The sequence below is a fragment of the Cinclus cinclus genome, chromosome 3 (genome assembly GCF_963662255.1).
Source record: "Cinclus cinclus chromosome 3, bCinCin1.1, whole genome shotgun sequence".
NCBI lineage: Eukaryota > Metazoa > Chordata > Aves > Passeriformes > Cinclidae > Cinclus > Cinclus cinclus.
In genome coordinates this window covers 58,376,333-58,397,601 of record NC_085048.1, presented here as the reverse complement: position 1 = coordinate 58,397,601, position 21,269 = coordinate 58,376,333, and the positions used below count along the sequence as shown (strand labels likewise).

The window sequence follows — 21,269 nt, the reverse complement described above, 5'->3', positions numbered from 1 at the left end:
CTAGTATAAAAGGAAAATAAATTGTTGCTTGTGGTGATGAGTTTGAAAATTAGAGTTAACCATACCATAGATAATATTGTCTTCTTAATCAAGGATTGTTTGGAGGTCTTTTTGAGATCTGATTAAGCAATCACTCTTACTACAAAGGAGAACCAGATGGGATAGCTTCAGCTGTGCCTGCATGGGAGGCTTCAGATCTTTACGCAGAACTGCTGTCATTAGCAATGTAGAAGTGTCAGTAGATGTGTCACGAGTTCTCAGACTTTTATGGTTTTGTTTAGTCAGGGTGCAATCTAGTCATAGTATTTTCACATTCCTTATGTATACTATGGGCTTAACACTGAGCTGTTTTCCTTATCCTATTTGGAGCTTTCCAAGCCTGAGTTTTTACCAAGGTGAAATTCCCTGTTAAGGAACATGTGAACTCAGAAAAAAATAAAAATTAAAAAGGCTTGGTAAAAAAGGAACAGCAAGTCCCAAACATATTTCTGTTAGCCTTGTGCTTAGCTATTAGCATAGGAGCCTATTTAAAATAGAGGGAGATTTTAACCACTAGACCGCAGTGACTCAAATGTTTACTAAGATGTATTGCAAAATGCTTTTATTCCCTTCTCTTGCCTTACTATTATGACTACTGAGCATGAAAAATGCAAATAACCTGGGGGAGTGGGGTAAGGGCAAAAATGATAGCTTGGCAGAAAAGATGACTGGAGACCAGCCTTCACTGTCCTCACCTGCTGAGTTTGTTGCTGGGCCTGGGACAAATGCTGTGGGGGAGGAAGAGAGAGAAAGAGGAAGCAGCAATTGCGAATACTTTGTGACCTCAGCAGAAAATAATGATGAGAAATGGCAAACATGCATCTGAAGTTGTTAGTCTTCCTGGAGAATGTGTTTCTGTGTGACCTCCTTTGTCCCTCAGAGGTGTGAGAGCTCAGCCCAGAGGGAATGCCCCCAGGGAAAATGAGGGAGAGAATTTGTTTGGGCAAATTCATTTAACCCAAATGAATTTAGATGATGTGCATTTACCTAATGATAGTGTAAATTTGAAAAGCCATTATTTGATAAATAGATGTGCAAACAGCAAAAAACCCATGAACGAACAAAACACAGTATGACAGGCTTTTCTGACCAATGTCTGAAAAACTGACCTTTTGTATGTTATGAATTTTTGAAGACTCTATATTTCAGATGGCTATATCATGGCAGTAATTGAATTTAGGTGTAACTCATGTGACTGTATAGTATCAATGAATTCAGTGCACTCCCAATGACATATATAAAGTAATTAAAGTTTGTGGATGAATTGCTGATGAATTGACATTAATAGCAACTCAATGGCTATACTGGATTTTTATCTATTTATCTTGCAGCTGGAATGGGACATCCTTCTTTTGGGTGCTTTACAAGAAAGTAGATGGGCTAGCCTTAATAATCTTAGAGCACTATTTGAACTATTTGAAAACTATTTGAAAAAATATATTTAAGATATATGAAAATAATATGGGGTTTTCCTAGAAGACTTTCAAGCACTTCAACATATTTTAATTTTCAAGAAATAAAATATATTTTTTTATTTTAAATTTTTGCTTTTGCTAAATGATCTTGCAATTGAAATAGAAACGGTTGAGTGAGAATGCAAAAGTTTATGTTGTGCATGTTGTTCAAAGTTTTCCTTTTTAATTTTTTTCTCCTTAAATAATTTTTTTGCATCCAACAACTCTCCTCTTTTCCTGAATAATTTTTAAAATACCAAATAGTTTGATAAAGGCCTTATCCCTTTCTCTGTGCGTGAAAAAATATACTTCAAAAACTTTGGATGACTTGACAGAACAGCTGAAATATATGAAAGAAGGAGAAGGATGTTTGCCATGGTGAGAAAAGGTAACTTCTAAAGGAGTGTATTTTTTGAAATTGCATAGTCTTGAAATTGCATAGTCATTATTATATCCCTAAAGTGATATTTTATGGCTGGATTTTAACAGAGAATTTTACACATGTGTACAAGTCACAGATTGTCCTAAACTTGTGCTTGCATTCATACATACCCTGCTTTTTGAAAATATATGTGTCTATCTTCTTCTGGGAAGACATTGTAATATTTTCTCTACAGTTTTTTGGGTGATTTGCTGGTCAGATGGAGGTTTGGAACTGACAAAGAATGAGAGGCTCATTGTACCACCCAGGCAGGCAGCCTCAGTCCAGCCTCCAGCTCCCAGCAGGCTCATCTATGAGTGCAAACTACCTCCTTCAGGGCTTGAAAACTTCCAAGGACAGAGCCTACACAACTTCTTTGGGTGACCAGTCCCACTGTCTTCATAGGGAAGGAAGTTTTATTTTTATTCCTTTTGTAGCTCTTCTGTTTCAACTTCAGCTGCTTGTGTCTCAGCTTTTGCTGTGTACCACAGGTAAGAGCCCATCTCCACAGTCTGGCTGATCACCTCAGAGGTGGTGGAAGGCAGCTGTTAGAGGGTCCCTGAAACTGTCCATGTTCTAAGCTGGAAGTGTCATAGTCCCTCAACTTCACACAGAACCAATCATCCAGCTCCAACCATCTCAGTGTCCCTTGCTGAGCTTGTTTCAGTTTGCCACTATCTCTCCTGTACTGGGGTGTGTGCCCCAAACTGCATACAGCGTTTAGATGTGGTTCAGACCAAGCAAAAAGGTACAATCATGTCCCTCAATCTCCTGGCTGTGCTTCCATCTCCAGCCTGCTGGTCACCTTGCAAGCCCACCACATTCCCAGTGCACCTGGAACACCCAGTTTCTGTCACTGTGTTAGTGATAAAAATGTCCATGTGAACATTTACAATGGGAAACTGTTGCAGGCTCTCTGGCAAGCATTTTACCCACATACAGCCACAATAAGCAGCAGTAGTGCTAATGTGACTAGAACTGCTGAGGGTTTCTTATCAAAGATGAAAGGAAAGCAGTGGCGTAAGATTGTGCAAGAAACGACTTTGAAGCAAAGAGTGGGATTTAGGATTCTGAACGGATGCTAAAGTCCTTGTTTAATATAGTGCCACAAGAAAACCAGTGTCTAATGCTTAAGTTTGGCAACTCTTTGTTTTCAAGATGTTTAAGCAATTTTCTGGCCACTTAAAGGTGTTTTTCTTCTCTGATAATGCTGTCCTTACAAAAGCAGCTCATATACTTCCTGCCTGTGAAGCAGTTTATCTGGGGAGCTCCACTTTGGAGGAATTAATTATTAAATTTTCATAAAATTCCTCCAATGTAGGTAATTATCATGCACCTCTTTTAAAAATGTGGAAGTAAAGCTGTGGAAGAAGTGGGGTGAAAGTTAAGTGGTAAGTCAGTGCCAGAATCAGGCCTTGAGCCTCTGAGTACTGATTCCCTGCTCAAAGGCTTTCAGTTTCATGTTGTCCATCAGCACTTTCTTTTCAAAATCTCACACTGGGGTTTAGCCAACTGGTAAAGACAAATAGACAGCTGATTTCCTTTCCTTTGATTTTGCCAATAATGCTCCCACAAGGGTGACTTGATCTGGGGTACAGAGAAATACAAACTTGAGCTGATGTGTATAAACCCCCACCATCCTCTCAACACTGGAGCATTCAGAGACTGGTTAATGCTCTCTGTTCCAAATTCACTTCATTAACTGAAACAAATTAAAATAGAAAAGAAAGCTCACAGAGGAAGCTGGAACATCTTTACTGCTTGGAAGGAAAGTTTTATGGCTGTGCAAGTCGGTAGCTTGCAATTGTAAATGTTGGGTGCCCATAACACCTGGTTTGCCTGTAACAGGTGCATTTGGCAAATATGAATCATATTGGTTGACAGTGTCTCATCTCATCCCACTTGTGGTCTCTACAGCCTGTGACAGGAGTCATGCAACCAATAGGTTTGTTGGTAAGTGATAGGTTTCAGCAGCTTTCCCACACCTTTTGGTACATTCATTGGTTACTTAGCTGTCTGAGTAGGCAGAGGAAAGTTCAGATGATACCTTGCTTTCCCGTCTGGTAAGGAACAAACACAGAGTATTTTGAATTAAAAATATGGTGTCTAATGGGATTTTATTGCAAATAAACTGCAAGTTGGGGGACTTTTTTTTCCCTTTATCTGTGACAACCCTTGTTCAACTCAAGGAAAAAACACAGACATGCTATGTCTTGAATTTTTAACCAGACAGATAAGTTTTCTACTGTGCAATTCCCAACTCCAATGAAATCTGCTGTAAGAGCACAGTGGAAAAGTAGTTTGACCTGTCTGCTTTCACCAAGTGTCACTCATCTCTGTGAGCTGCCCTCATGTTCGTATATGCCCTGGTACATATGATTCTGATTTTTCTGCTTACAACAATCCTTTATTTCCTCACAGGTTGCCAGAGAAACAGGAACTGGAAATTCCTAAATATTTTTCGTTACCCCCCTGCAAATTTTTCTGTGTCCTTGTAGCCATGTTGGCAGGAAGTCCCCTCAGAAATCCTTTTTCTGCTCCAGCCTTCCATAACTACCTGTGTGGAAAGCTAGTGATTTCTACAGGCTGTATTTGCAGAATTCTCTAAATAATTTCTCTTAACTCTCTGCATCACTTACCCTACTGCAATTTTTATTCCTGTGTTGTGCATCTATCTCAGAAGTTAGTGACAGCCTCTGACTCTTTGCCACTGCTGTGTCCATAAGAAGTTGGTAAAACTAAGATAATAATGTTTTTATGCTGTGGAATTTGCCGTGAATCTTTCAACTTGGAAACTACTTAATTCCTGGAAACTACTTAATTTACTGCTCTCTACACATATTGAATCTCTATTTGCCCTGTTTCACACAGTAATATTTTCAGTTCTGTACTAAGAGTTCCAAACACTGTGCTTGAATCCTCTTCCTTCTTATTTTATCACCTTACATTGTTTGTTCCTTCCCTTTTTGTTTTACATGACTGAGAAAGAGATGTGTTTTCCCTATATAAATCATAGTCTAAACTATTTATATTGAACCCCTTATCAGTCAAGTCACACTACAAAGCATTGTTTATATTAAAATCCATCTTCCTACAAGAGCTTTTTATTCCCCTGGCAATTCTTGACCATTCTTTTCACTCTTTTCTCTTTAGTCTTACAGATTCTTTCTATTGGTCATTGGCAATGGCTGTGTTACGTAATATTCCACACAAAACTGCCATTGATCCAAACAAAAGCATTCTTAAATCCATTATATTATTCACTGTTCGCTTCCTCATCTGTCAAACTATTTTGATCTATTTCTGACCACAGATGAACATTAAGCATAAACTGCCCTTGAACATGTTACACACCTCCTCTTTTTAAGTTCATTTGCAGCAACAGAGCTATTAAGAAAATCAGTCAAGTACTTTCCATTTCAAATGTTATTAATGGAAATTTAGCTACAAAGATACATCTACTTACTCTTATGTCTTGAAATGATACATTGGAGAGAACATTTTACAGACATTGACTTAACTATGGGTTAGAAAAGTGGAACATTACTCTCTTTCTAAAGAGGGAAAAAAGAAAAGGGAAAGCAACATAGAAAAAGTTTATTGGTATGTTTTGAAGGATATATGCGTGCTTTTCGATGCTTCAAAATAAGATATGAATGCGATGTAAATACTGGTTGATGAAATGTGATGTAATGGGTTAACATGGTCCCTAGTTAAAAAATAAATTGAGAGTGGAAAAGTTAAAAACAGGCAAACAAAAAGTGTGCATCCACAATGGAAACTGTCCTTAGATTCAAGGGCGATGTCTTTCTTGGCTGGAAGTGGTTGAGGATGTGGCAGATCTCGTCTGCCTACACTGCCACAAGCTCTGAAATGGATGGATTATGAATGCATTGTACTGGCATGTCCTCCTTCCACAAAAGAGTCATGTTTGTAGCAAAATATCCTCTTCTGGATATGCTGAAGCATGTTGCTCTATGCGAAAAAAGCTTTCAAGTAATTCCCTGTAGACTGACATGAGTCATCTGTTTTTTATGTTCCTCCACTTCTGCCAAGACTACTAGAAAGCCCTGTAATTATAACTGGTGTTCATGGCACCAGCAAGGCCCATATTAATTTTTCTTAAGGATGTCCTACAGGTGGCACTGTAATTTCAGTGTCATGAATAGTAAAGCATGGACATCTCTGTATAACTCCTTTACCTAACTCTGGACCCTGGAATTTTGCTGTGACAGGGCAAGAGATCTGAGAAAACACAGGATTAACCCTAAGCAGCAGTATCCCTCCATCCTCCTTTGAGGAAACTGGTCTGTAATATTTCAGTGAGTCAAAAAAGAAAAAAAATAATTTCAAAGTATGAATTTCAGCCTGCCTTATTTTTAGCAATGCCTATCACTTTGAAGAAGGATAAAATGTAAGAGTGCATGCTCTGTCTTCATAGACTAATGTGATATGTGAGATAAGTAAAGAGCTGTGTAGATAGAGCAATGAAAGTTACTTGGGTATTTGTGCTAGATGTTTATTCATTCTTGAAGTACACATACCTTTGGCTCAAACTGTTAAATGCATAAGCCAGAAAAGTACCCAAAAAATACAAGGTCCTGAATTTTCATTTCCTTTTTCCCACAAGCCTAATGAATATGTAACTTACAGAGGCATCTGTCTCATCTTTTTAACAGAGTTATTAGGTTTTTTTGGCTTACCACTCTGTTGGTTAGCTGAAAAGGGAATGTGGTAACCAAAGATGTTTGATTTGAAGCTATTAGATCCAGGTGCTTGTCTGCAGATCTTGCTGTCATCCCTGCTTGGATGGGGTTTCCTGGGACACACCTTGCAGATGACCCAGAAAAACCAAACCAACAGCACTTCATGTCCCGCCTTTTGTTTTGTCCCAAGGGCTTCCTGGCTTGGTGTGGCTGGGCTCAGGCTCAGGATTGAACACTGGGGCCCCCAGGAGACTGGGACTGGAGAGGTGCTCTGAGGAATGAGCTAGCAAGAGAGGCTGTGCTGAGGCTTGGAGAGTGCCATTTGTCATGGGGACTGTTGTATACTTTCTTTGTTTCCCACAAGCCTCTGCTCAGGAATGTATGAGAATACATTTTTAAAACCAATTTCCATATGGGAAACAACAACAAAAAATACTAAAAACCAGCTATCTGGGAATATTTCTAATATTTATTCACATCTCCTACCCCATTTCCATATGTCTGGGTTCTAGCATTAACACTTCTGACAGCCAAGGCTTTTAGCACTTGCTTTGATGCCTGACTTGTGGTTTGTGTAGTCATGGCTTGTAAAAGAGACATGAGTTTCCTCTTGGGCAATTTCAGCATAGCAACTGATTTCTGTAAGAGTTTCCTCTCTGCTTTGCAAGGTGTATGGAGCTGACGGGACAAGTGCGGCTACTCTTCTGAATTCCTTGCTGGTAAGGCTGTGGCTTGTTTCTTTTTGTTTAAGTGACAAATGCTAGTTATTTCTGTCTAGTCACATCTATTTTCTTTTTCTTTTTGAAAGACAGTACAGTTTTAGCTGATAAGAAACAATGTTCATGTAGCATAATAAAGGAAGTTCACATAGGCAAGTAGCTGCCTGTTTTTAAAGACCCGTGTAAAAGAAAAAAAATAATGAAAAAATTAGAAAAAATATTCATTGGGTGAGGACAAGGGGACAACATCTATATAAATTATTCTCCTCTGGACAAGTTTAATTCAGTTATGTTTTAAGATCCACCAAGGGACATGGTGACAATCTATTCATGACGGTTTAATTCAAATCTGATATTTGTGAAGACAAATGTGTAATATGGAAATTGAAGTAATTCCCTTATTGATTTTGGGTTCCTAGAGAAAAACACGCAAATACACTGTTGTGTGAAGAGAATTTAGGGTGCAATATTGGAGTAAATTTTATTGTGCTGTGGTGACAGAACTGAGCAGAATTATTTCTGTTTTCAATGTGAAAAGAATTTTAGAGTCCATTAATTTTAATGTTTCTCTCATGCACATTAAATTGAATGAGTAAAGACATGGCTGAAGTACTGTGTGAAAGGACTTACCCATACAAAAAGACAGCTGGAATTAGAATCTCCTGTCCTTTGTGCTGAAACATAAAACCTAAACCTCTGTATTTATCTCTGGATTCAAGTTTTCATCAACAAAATGTGCCTCTGGAGAAAGTGGAGATTAGCATCTAGTTTAATTATTCACTTACCTACTTTGTTTCAACAGGTTCATTTTGAAGTGTAGGGCTCAGTAGTATTAATTGGGTTTCTTGGAAGGTATTATTATGCCTGTGTAGGAACAGCAGCTCAGTTTGGGAGGATTTTCCCACCTGCCAGTTATCTCAATGTTCAATGGTTTGCAACAATCCAAACAGGAGAGAGAAATTGTTTTGTGACTTCTTACAGAATGGCCTTTCTGTACCCTCCCCTGTGGTGAACTTTCTAGATGCAGAAACTACCTGTGTGGAAAGGAGATTCCCACAGTGTCCCTCTCTTGGTGTTGACTCTGGTGGCAGAGCTGCACACAATGTGACCAGGTGTCAGTCCTGTGGCATGTGGAGGCTGTGTGCCTCAGGTCAGACATGCTGAAGCTGTCTGCTTCCAAATGCAGCATCACCTTCACTTTGCCCAGCGTGCTGCCTCACTGCGGCCCCTTTTCCACCACAGGGTGGTGGAAGGCTCTGTTTCACTTTATAGATGCCAGGAACTAATAATGTCAGGCTGATAATGTTCAAGTGAACTTTGTGTTGTAGCTGTTTGCTATTTATCCCCATGCATACTTGGAAACCTGATTTCTTGCAGTGCCATCTAGTTGCCAGAACACAGCGTTTGCTCTTTGAGTGTACCTGTTCGAGTGTATTTCCTTGTAGGTGCAGCATCTGGGTGCTGCCTGCTCAGCATGGCAGGCTCTCCACCAGCCCTGTGTAGCCCCTGTATGGTAATGGGGGAGGGGATCAAGCCAGTACAGGCTAAAGGGCTTCCTCATTTTTTAGGATGCTCTGTTTTGTCCTTGTTAATTCCAGATGTTTCCCCTTGCCCTGCAAATCCATCCCTTACACATGCCCCCATGATCTCTCGAAAGTGATACTGACTTGGTTGTGGGTTAGTGGGACGAGGTCTGCTGTGGATAAAGACACAGATGCATGGTAATGTGCAGACAACAGTATTGTGCACTCGCTTGATTAAATGGCATGGATTTGCAGCCTGCTGCTCACCAGCTTGTCATGAGCAGATCCTAGGAGATTCTCAGCTGCTGTTGGATCCTGCTGTAGGAGCAGTAACCAAGGAAAGGGCTGTTGCTGAACGACCTGCTGAATAGTTTCACTATTTTGTGCACAGAACTCTCTTCAGGGAGTCACTCAACCCCCTGTTAACTCTCGAGTGCTGTGTACAGGCCAGTGTAGCTAGTACTGATTTCATGTGTGGAGAAGGTGTCCTTCTTGATGCATCACTTAATGCTGATAAAATCATGCTGAGTGTTGCACAATCACTAGACAGGGAGATGGGCACAGAGGTAATGTTGCATGTGAAACTATACCTATTACCCCTTTCTGCACCTCAGTTCATTCTTGCCCAAAGGAGAGCCACATTTTTTTCTCTTATGAATTTCTCTGGAAAGCAGCATATGCAGTTAAAGACACAGCTCATCAAAGTGTGTACGCTGCATTTATGCCTTAGCGACATGAGTTTCTAAAAATATTTCCCTTTTGCAGCCTCCTCTACTCTTTAATTGCTCACTTCTCCTTCCTATCATCAAGTTACAGTCTGGCTGTCCTCCAGTGTCTGTTTCTTTTGCTTTTGCTATGGGGCATCTCTGGTGTAAATCTTGTGAATAGGCTGTGTCTGTCCTCCTCCAACTCTATCCCCTGCCTCTGGCTTAGCTGAGTCATGCTTTCTCTGTGCTTATGCTTTCAGTTGTCCCTACATTCTTTTGCCCTTTCTCTCCAAACAGCTCTTGAGGGTTGCTTCTAGGGCAGAAGAAAAACACATCAACATAATGACACGGCCTTGAGTCACCTACTGCTTCTTTAACTGCTTCTTCTGCAGATATGGCTTCCTCATCAGGGCAGAGCTCATCTTCCTTTGACTTCTCTACCTTGCTTTTCCTAGTCTTCCTCTCTTTCTCAGCTAGCATGTTCTTATTTCTTCTATTGAATACAACCAACAAACAAAATCCTTTCTGCCTTCATTTTATCCTGGCATTTACCTTCAATTGTGTCTGAAAATCTCTTCTTAAAACCTTCCATCTGTGATTCTATCTGCCAGTGGTTCTCCATCTGTTTTCTGAAAGCGTATGTGCAATGTCTTTCAGAAGGTCCTTATATACCTCAACACACTCTTTATGATGTAATGAACATTACTGTACTCTGATTTTTTTTTGGCTTGTCTCTCTGGTATATCATGGCTCAGCCTCTAATTGAACCAAGCCAGCATGATGAACTTTTACCTTTCCTAAGCCATACTTGCTCATTACTGACAATGGTATCATACTGAAGAAGCTGTCATAGTCTAGGGACTTTCTTTAGTTCTTTTTCCTCATTTCCAAGCTATTGGTTGAATTTCACATAAACTTTCAAATGCCTTCACTCTCCATACACAGAAATATACTGTTATCCAGGTGTCATTATCTAATGTCACCTATTATCTGGCCTTGACAAAAGGAATTTCATCACCTCATCAGTTCAGAAGCTCACTGCAAGGATAGTTTTCTTACTCTGGTTCATTGATCAATCTCCTATCTTATTTATACTTCTGAGCAGCATTAAGCATACTGAGCTTGAACTCTCATTTTGAACTCCCTGGGAACCCTCTCTTAATTTTACAGGCATTTGAATGTATATGGTCTCATTATTTTTCAAAGCCCCTGCTCTGGTGCTAACAGAAACCTTTGACAATGCCTGTCCTCAGGCTTACTGAGACCCAAAATGATCCTGGTGGTTGTCCCACTGTTATCTTGGAGTCTGTCTGACTCCTGCCTACATCCTCCTTCTGTATCTCATCTTGAACCTGCCAAGAAAAGTTGTCTTTTCTTCTCTGTTCCTGCAGTACACATGGTCCATTTTAATGGAAGCAAGCATACTGCAATCCCTCTTGCTAATACTTCTGAGAAGTTTCTTTAAAAATATTTTGTGTGGTGATGCTGTGAATCACTCTACATATTTCCCTGCTTTGTTACCTTGTGCAGATGTTTCATTATTCTTTTTCCTTCTTGCAAGGTCTCAAGAGAGCCCATGCTCTTGTTCCGTGGTTCATCCAGGTCTTCCAGGTTCTTTTGGGAGCAGTTTCTGGGTACAAGAACCATCCAAATACCATACCAGCTGAGTCATATTAATTGTGCTTATTTTCTCTTAATCTAAAGCAAAAACAACTGCTAGGCAATTCAGTTTGCCTTAAAGCTCTTTCATAGTTAATGTGTCTCAGCTAATACACAGTAATTTGCTTATTGTCTGAGCTTTCTGCAGCTCCCTAATAGAGTCTTTAAATGATTTGTGTAGATCTCACAAAGTGCAAGGAGAAAGGAGATGATGTCAAATCGTCAAATTTTCTCAGAAAACAACAGTGTGAAGATGTTTATATTAAGTAAGATGCAGCATTTCCCAAATTGGTTGTTTAACATCTCTACAGATAAGAGCAAAATAGGGAATTTTGGGAGGGAAGGGAAGAGAGCTGAAATGGACAACCAGAAGTTATCACTATTTATTTAGTAATTCAGTGCACTGGACTTTTTTTCAGTTGTGGGTTTTGTATTGTGTCTCTGCCTGGGGTCTTGTGGGTTTTGCTACCAGCTCACTTAAAGCAACGCTGAGATGAAGATTGAATTTGTATTCTAAATTCCCATGTAGTACTCACCATTGCAGGGATAAGAAAGACCCTCTATCAGTTTTCTGTGTTCTGGAAATGCTGTCTGTGCCTGGAATACGCTTCATTTCCAAATGAAGTGCAAATGAAATGCTAAAATGCACTGTTAAGATAAAATCCTAGAAACACAGTGAATTAGAGCAATTTAACTCTGGTCCTGGGTTCATAAACCCACAGAAAAGACTTAGTCTTGTACTGGTTAATTGCTGAGTCCATAGTGCTTTTTCCAGTTCCTCCACTTGAGTGATTTCTGATCAGATAGACTTTCAGGTGGTTGGTTGTGTTCTGGCTTGTTTTTCTCCTGATGGAAACAAAATTGGTACAGTTTCAGAGACAGCTGCTCAGTGTGTGGACATATGTTCCTCCTACTTTTGAGCCGTAATACAACTTCATACTATGTCAGACCATATTATATTTGGGCTCTATACTGCTGCCCATGGACGTGCAAGGACAGTGGGTGCTCAGTTGGAGTCCATAACTTTCCTCTGCTGCTGCTTCCTCTTATTTCGCTTTTAAGGATGTGACAAAGTAGGAGCATATTGGTTGCACACACAACACATTATGAAATATGTCAAAAACTTGACTGATATCCAGTTTGAACAGCTGTACCGCCTTCTGACCTGACTCTGTGGAGTTTCAGCCTTAACTACCTTGAATTCAACATTTTCAGCATTCTTTCATCCTATCCCTATGGCTGGATCTTCTTTTCATGCTGAGAACTGGGGGTTAAATTCTGAAGTGACAGACATTTAATAGAAAAAAATCAACACAAGCATGTTGAAATTGAGCCCTCTGAAGTGGCTTGGAATAGCTTGCATTTTTTTCATCCTCATTGATCTCAATAAACCACAGACTGATGGTCAAAAGTCTGTCCTATTTATGAGAATCAGGTTTCTTGTGCCAACCTTCTTATGAATTTGGATGAATTTTATATTATTACTTCATCATATATAAGTTACAAAATTGAAATTTAAATATTGAAATTTAAAATGAAAAATAAATATTTTCAATCAGAACGTGCTTAACTTTAGAAATTATGTTGTTATTTGTATAAATTAGAGCTCTGCTTCAATGGGAAATACCAAATGTGGGGGTTGCTTTTCCTCAAGTATTTACTTATTACTTTTACTACCATGGGGGTTCTGTTGCCAACAAGAGGAAAAACTGAAGTTGCAAGTTAAAGGAATTTATTAAAAGAGGATCACAGAAATAAGAGTAACTATTGAGGTTGCAATTACTGTGATAATACTACTTTTGTCTTGATTATTATTTTTTATGACTGACAAGTCAAGAACTTATTTTGACTATTTGCTTTTCCTCTATGAATCTTCAAATTAAGTGTATAAGGATTATGAAAAAATGGAGGTGCTCTATATTTAAAATGCACTCTCTTAAATACAGAAGGACATAAAGAGCTGGGAACATTTTAGAAGAAAAATAGAGAAGAGAGGAAGTCTCTCCTTAGAAGAAAAGTAAGACACACAGATTAACTTTGTGTAGACTGTTGTGAGAACCATAGTTTTGTGGAATATAAGTAAAAATGCTTGGTGAAATACATCTTATGACATAAAAGAAAATACAGATCATCTGGGAAAACCTTGAAATTGTTCCTGTGAAAGAAAAAGTTCTTTTCTTAGTTCTACATAAGTAATTTTAACATATGGGTTTCTCCTTCAGAAAAAGGCTCACTGCTTTCATTTCAGATTTTATTACAGTGAGGACAACACTACAGAAAAGGAGTACAGAAAAGTGTTCATTTCTGTAAGATTCAAGAAGCAACTTTCTGATGTAGTCAGATCTGCATTTGCAGGAGCGGCAAACAGTTATCTCTAATGATTTATTTCTTTGTCCAGATGTTCTGGCAAAGGCTATGGTGTTTAAGAAACAAGAATCAGTAAATCCTGAATGCCTACAGGCAGTGAAGGCTGAAGAAAAGTACTGCAGCCATCATTTGCATGCAGCCATCATTTGCAACCAGTCACAGGATTTTTTTATGTTTTATTGCAGCTCTCAGGGCCAAACAGCTTGTTATGCTACCCACCTTAGACAAGATCCTCTTTTCACACTGGTGAGGGTCTGTATTCTAGCAGATGTTACTGCGCTGTTTTTGTGTGTGAAGAGGCTCTTTTTCTCTTGCTTATTGAAAATGTAAGTCAAAGAAAATATGGCTGGTAACAACTGAAGATGAGAATTAATCTGTTTAAAAGAAACACAAATCTACTGCTGAAACAGTCCAGAAGCAGGCAAGCTACTTGATAATGGAACTGGATTTCAGGGCAAAATATTTCTAAGAGTACCTTCTCATCATATCTTTGAGCTTTCATTCTAGAGATGATTTTTTTTCTGCCTCTCAACAATCCATATGTGGTCTAACTCAGACATAATGAGAACAGCATTTGGCTCCCAGGGGCCTGCCCAGCTCACTGGCCTAGCTGTCCTACACCTTGGAGAAATTCAATGCTATATATTAGCATGTGGATGTTGAATGGAGGAATGGGATCTGGATTGGAGAAGATGTGGTGTCAGAAGTCCAGTTTTCTCCATTCTCTTGTTCCTGGGGAAATGCCTTTCAGCCATGGGAAAAAGGAGGCCACTTGCAAATGTATATGGCTCAGCAGATGACATTGTGAGCACAAGCAGTTCCACCCTCATCTGGTGAAACTTGCCAGGGCAGTTTATCCTTTCTATGCCTCTCCCCACTGGGATTGCCCTATTGCAGAGGTGATGTGCAGCACATGTATTTGCTGTGCTGTGATGTGTGGGAGGAAGATAAACTCTTCATTGCTCCTGACCTTTTAATGAAGAACCAGACAGGACTCTGGAGACCTCAGTTTCTTGAGAACTTTATGAATGTGGAGTGAAACTCTGTGATGGATGAAGCAGCAAGTTCCCCCAGACATTTCTTACCTATTTCATCCTCATAATCATTATTGTAATGATTTTGCTTTATTTTTTAAAATCTGTTCTCTTGAGATTTCCCTGGAAGTGTGAATGTTGCCCTTTTGTATAGTGCTGTTGATACAACGAATGTTTCCTCAGGGGAAGAAAGAAGACTTAAATCTAAGCTTCAGGCAGTGCAAACAGTAACAAGTTTTGCTGTTCTCTTGTTCTCAAATGCAGGAGTTGAAAGCATGCTCCTGCAATTTTTACCTTCCATTGGATGCATAAACCTCCTGCACTGCCATGACAGTGAAGGTTATTCAGAACTGCCTTCCAGAGAGGATGTCTCAGGCTCTTGTCACTGCAATAATCCAATTTTGCAAGCAGCAGCAGTTCTGTACCTCTGTGCTAGGGTGAATCGTGCCCTTGTTCCCTCTTCAGGTACTGGACCTTGCAGTCCAGGACCTCAAAACTGTCAACAACTGAACAACTGATGTAAAAAAATAGAGGAGGGAATGATGATCCCTCTCTCATCATCCGTATCTTTTCACAAGAGACTTGCTTCAAGAGAAACCCCTTAGATTGTTGTCTCAGGAGGCTTTTTATAGGCTTTTTACTTTTTTTTCCCCTTCCTCCCTTCTGTGTTTTATCTTCTGGACTACCAAAACCTGTGCATCTTTGGAAGAGAGCAGAACATCAGGGAAGTGCTTCTTTTCCCCTGGAGTGTTTCCTTACCCCTTCAGTGCACTAAATTTTCATCTATTTTTGCAGCCAGCTTTACTTTGCCTGCTTTCGTTGCCTGCCACAGCAAAAACAAAAAGCCAGCTAGGAAGCAGTAGGAATTGAAACATTGCACTTAATATTTCTTCAAACTCTTCCTTGACCTTCAAGCATAGCAGCTCTAGGAGTCAGTTCAACACTAGAAGGAATTTGGGACAGATGCACTTCATTAAGCATGCCATTTTGCTTTCTCATTTTAGTCTGTGAGACCGTAGAGGCAGCTGGAGCACGTCTTCCTTTTGTTGAACCTCCTCTTTCTTTCCAGCCCCTCTCCTTCTGATGGCAGAGAGCACTGACTCCTGAAACTGCTTGCTCAGAGCTGTCAGTCAGCACATATAACCTGCTGCCCTTGGGCTTCCCAGCTGGCCTGACAGGACCTGGCCATGATCCAAGCAGGGCGATGTCTCCAGACCCTTTCTGTCTCCAACACAGGAGCAGTGAACTTTGTTCCAGTTTTTCCTGGCCTTCTCCCAAACAGAGTCAGAAGTCATCTTTTTGAATTGCTTTCACATGAGGGGATTGAGTAATTCCAAATGCATTTAAAAACAATGTTATAACTAATGGTATTATAAAACATGAATGTATTAGATATGAAAAAGTCGTGGGGACCTTATCCAGGCAACATTTTCCATGATGGGACGGGTCTATGAACTTTGGTCAAAATTACCTTAGTGTCTGTTTGTCATTGCCCCGAAGCAAAGTACCACCTTGATATCCATCTTCCTTGGTGAGCCTGTTTGTGAGAGAAAATCTACAGGCCAAGAAACAACTTGTACAAGTTAGACAGTCAATTTAGATAGCTGATTAACCAGTTAAGTACCTGACTAGAGCAGACTGATTAGTGGTTAATGTTAAGGTTCTGTCAAATTAAATTGATCTCTAGGATCTAAGGACAATTAAGAGCTTGCAATCACTGTGATAATTTTCCCCCTGCATTGTTGCAAGAACCTCAATGAGGGGTAAAGTGATAATTTAGGACTATTATGTAAGGCTGTCTCCTTGCCAGAGGACAGTGCTTCAAGCGCTGCTGTAAAGTGGGGCAATGCTATTCCTAATGTCTGGTGAAATATGTGATTAAGTAATCATTGATTTTTTGGGGGAAAACTTTTGTAGCCCTCTCAGTAGTTTCATATCGCCTGTCAATTCGTTGCCCATTGAAGTGCAGATTGTTGCAGGCAGCCAAACGAACAGAAAACAAGAACAGGGGTTCAAGCTGGTGACCAGCATGAGAAATGTAAACAGAAGGCTCAGAGCTTATTTTCCAGGTTGTCTACAGCCCTGGCTTGGTGCTTGGTAAAACAGAAGTTTTCTTTTGGAGTAGTCTGTGTCAATGCCACCTAAGCAGGATCTTAGCTATGCACATTTTGGATGCTTCTGTGACAGAAATAGTCTGAGTCATGTTGCATATATCAAATATTTTGCTCAGAAGCAGGAAGGCATATGTCCACTCTGGATGTCATCTGAGAGATGCCTGGAAGGCATGTCTGGCAGGCTTATGCCATGATCATTGCAGATTGACATACTTACTGTAGCTTGTAATTGGCAAGAGACAGCATAAGGCCTTGTGGATTTTGATTTTCCCAAGAGGAATATTACTAATGAATTAAGATTGATTTTTGCAATTAGAGCCATTGGAACATCAGTGTTCTATCTTTTTTTTTTCTTTTTTCCACCCTTTCAAATTACTTTTGATCTCTATAGATATTTCTATATATATTAGGAGAGATGATGAGTCAAATAGACTACCGCTATCTATTAATGCAAGATATTTCTGATAAGGCACCTGTCACATTTCCACATTTGTTGCATCAGCTTATTGCTCACATATTTCTTGAAAAAAGCAAGGTTTGAGTAAGACTAATAAAACTATGCACACTGATACTTACAGTTCAGTTGTTGAATCAAAATTTTAAAAAACCCTGAAGAACTTGATTTAGAAATATTTTAACTGAAACCACATTTTATCTTGTATTCAATTCAGACTGGAATGAAATCAGGTGATTCAGATAACTCCTAGAAAAGCCAAAGAAATATAGATTTAGTTTACAAAATGGTAATATAAATCCATTCCCTTTGCTTTTATTGGGTACATCGGTTACAGTTTAGCCTCCAAAAAATGAGAGATGTGAATTTGTTTTACTGTTTCTGAAGCCATCTGAAGTGGGAGAGGGTTTACCATGTATAATTTTCTCTCTTTGATTTATTCCACATTTCAATTTTAGCAAACTGATCGTCAGTTACAGCACACTGCAATCCTGTTGCACATCTTCTTTGTAGGTACCTTAATTGGTTGGCTGGAGGGTTTTCCTCTCCTTCTGTTCCTAGAATTCAGCTTGTTGCAAGTGGAGAGTTTTAGGAAGATGTCTAGAAGCCCACACCCACCTTTTGGGGTGACATCACTCTTCAAATTCAGCGTCCACTTAAGTCAGGACAAAGAAGTCACAGAAGTCTTTAGGCTGTAAGACAGCACTGCGAGTGCTGTGAAATGAGTTGAGTCTTCTCCTCCTGCAGCTATTCCAGCTAGGAGTCAGGACACCTTCCTGATGATATGAACTGAAGGATTGTCTCTTACCTCTCATTGACTTGCAAAGCTCATGAGCTCAGGTGTAGCTTCTGTGGGCTGGGAAGCCCTTCTCTTGGCCAAGCTGCCAGCCCTGAGCATGCCCATGGACTGCCGTGCTGTGACCACTGACACAACACGGAGGGAAAACTGAAGGCACTGCCCATCATGGGATCCCAGCTGCAGCCTGTGTAAGGAGCTTACCAAGGGGCAGGGGGCTGTGGTTCCCAGGGACAGCCCCTGTGGAGTCATGCTGGGCCATCCAGTAAGGTGGATATTGGTTGGCTGTATTTGAGTGGCCACATTTATCCAGCTCCTTCTCCTAATTCACCCAACTGTTTAGAAAAGAGAGGTAGTTTTCCCACAGTGCACCTGCACAAAATTGAAAAGCCTCACTTATTTCGCTCCAGTGCAAAGATAAGCAGGTTATGCCCTTCTGAAATTTTAGTTTTGAAACAGCTGAGTACGCTTGAATGGATATAAAAAATCCTAATGCCTTTTCACAGAGTAACTAATCTCATTCAGGTTGGGCTTTCTTAGGAGAAACAAACTCAGGTTAAGTGTCTACGAGTTGTTTCTGCAGTGACTATGTGATTTTTAAAGTATCTTTCATTACACAGGGAAGAATAAATGATAATCTTTAACTAGAAAGGGACTGAAGTCAATGCTGCTTTTGAACACTGGGTGCTGGCTCAAAATGAACCAGTTTCTGGAAACTAAGCAAATGTTTGAGTTGAAGTCACTGAGAAGAGTTAGTTGAAATCCATTTCAGCTCCTTTGGCACAAAGCACGCAGGAGGAAACATGGCCTTGCCAGTTAACTAATGCTTCTCCTCTTGCTTGTGGTACTGTGTGTGATTCAAAGCTGTGCAATTCCTCCCCAAACCCAAGGCACACATGAAATTAAGAAATGACAGAAAAAAGGCCACATCACAACAACTACTGTGATGTGGTCTGTTATTCCCTTTCTTTCTTGCTCTGTATTTGAGGCTCACTGCTAATTTACTTGTATAACTCAAGGTGTTTCCTCTGCTTGTTTATACTAGCTATGATTTTTAAACATCCTTGAAATTATTGGCCATAACATCTCTCCTCATCATGATATTACTTCAACTTGAGCTACTTATAGAAAGTGGTTCTTTCTACTTTTGAACAGAAATGGCTGGGAGCCAGAAAAATATGTATTTGTTTGCCTTTCTATTTTTGTTTTGAAATTGCTGGAAGCCAGTAGGTGGGTTTTTATTTTCTTTTATAAGATTTTATTTTCAAACTAAGACAAATATTATGTATGAGGAGTGGCACATATCTTAAATAACTGGTTCTAGTAACAGGAAAATGTTCTTGTTAGAATTTCTTCTGAAGTGTGGCTCTATTTCTGGAAATCCTTTCTTGCTTGCTTCAGCAGAGTTTTGTATCCTCTTCCATTTTCCTCCGTGATTCTTTCACATTCATAGGGGTGAGTTTTATAGTTATGTTTTCATTTGTGTTGTACACTGCACAGATTTGTCATCTGCACATTCTACCAACCAAAGGAAAATCACACAGGGAGCCGACAAATGCTTGTGTTAACCAAATGAAATCACCTCCTCTACAACCTAAATGAATACTTACTAACCTGGTGTGTCTTTGGAAAATAGAATCCAGTATCTGCTGTTGGACTGCACAGATTTTGGTCTCCAGAAAGGAAAATTTCCATCCATTATAAAATGAGTAGTCCAGTATGAGGTCTCATCCCATTCAGGAGAACCAGAAAGTTACTGAATTTATATTCCCAGACAATGCTGGGAATTACTTAACCAAAGCAGGAATCCAAATACTATAGATTTCTTTCAGACTAAAGACGAAAACAACTGAAAAAGTCCACTCCCAATTTTATTTACTTATTCTTCCTTGCATTTCCTCTTAAAACCCCAAAAACCTCCAATTCCACCCAACTCCAAAACCCATCACAACCAAGCAAAAAGCAACCCTCTGGCCACATTCATGAGTTTTGTTCTGTTTATTTCATAAAAATAAGCTTGGATAGTTTTGAGTTAGTGTTACTTACTGCTTGTTAATTTCTAAATCAGTAAAATCAGTTCACATAACACAGGATTGTCTTTGGAAATTTTTTTATTTTTAGGGGTTGGAAGAAGTCAGAGGGTAGAGTTAGAAGGACAAAACATTTTAAAGCATTGTTTTGCTCTACTGCCAAGACTTATGTTATATGAAAATATAATACAGAGCTTAAGTACACAAAATTTTCTCTTTTAACAGCTTTTCCATTGAACCTTGAAACCATTCATGGAAGCTGATGGCAATATTCTTGTAAGTATAACTGAAGTTATGCCAGAGTTATTGATCATCTGAAGAAACATGTTGGGATTATATCCTTGTAGTCACGAAGACCATGAACAGCGTAAAAGAATAGCACATGTGAACAGCATCAGTATCCAAACAAGACCTTTCTTATGGGCCGATCCAAGTGGAGAGATTGCCCCCAGTTCTGCTGTCAGGATAAAACAAAATCTACTACACATGCCTGATGCTAGGGGTGCCCTCACTTCCAAGTCCTTCCCCTCCATGGGTGAGATAACTGTAACCTAAGATATGTGAGCTTGGCAACAGATTTTCTTAGCCACACAGTCTAACCCTTGGGAAGCTTACAGAAAATACAGATCTGTAGAATATAACTGTTGATCATAGCTGCCTTTGGTGCCTTCTCAGACTCATGCAGAGTACTCATGTGAGTAGAACTTCATGAGACATGAAGCCTGTCTTCTAGACCAATGCCCTTTTATTTTTTTTCCTGAAACAGCCTCATATTCATATTCCACTCCATTTTTATGGAGTGTTTGCAGGCTACCCCTGGCCCAGGACTCTTGGAGCCTTTGATGCAGTTCCCTCTGAATAGGAAGGGTCAAGAGTCCTTTACTGGTGTTTGAGAGGGACCTACCCTGAGAGCAGCCAACAGAGCCATCAGCTTGTGCAGCAGGGTGTGAAGAAGGAGTGAAGTAAGGGGGCCTCTGTTGAAACTGGGGGGCTGAAACAGTCTTAGACATGGTGGCTACAGCACAGTTTCCCCAGAAGGTGTAGAAACAGCTGTCCCTGCTAGGGCAGAGGTTTCCACAAAAAGTGGTTGCCACCCTCCAAGTCCCAGACTTCAGGGGGTATCAGGAACCTCTCCCTGAGGCCAAGGGTGATGTCTCTCAGCCCTGCAGGCCATCTTGGAGGAGCTGTGCTGGCAAGGAGAGGAGGCTCAGGGGGAAGAGTGCAAACTGTGCGGCATCAGAGAGTG

The 21,269-nt window shown here is 40.0% G+C and overlaps 1 protein-coding gene across 1 annotated transcript in view; it reads left to right on the top strand.

The window, feature by feature from the left end:
* Positions 1-21,269, top strand: part of IPCEF1 (interaction protein for cytohesin exchange factors 1) — a 70,403-nt gene that overhangs the window by 10,919 nt on the left and 38,215 nt on the right. The window contains exon 2 of the mRNA XM_062490044.1: positions 20,249-20,299. Coding sequence (XP_062346028.1) covers positions 20,276-20,299 — 24 coding nt within the window. The 5' untranslated portion in view covers positions 20,249-20,275. The remainder of the gene's footprint in view (positions 1-20,248; positions 20,300-21,269) is intronic.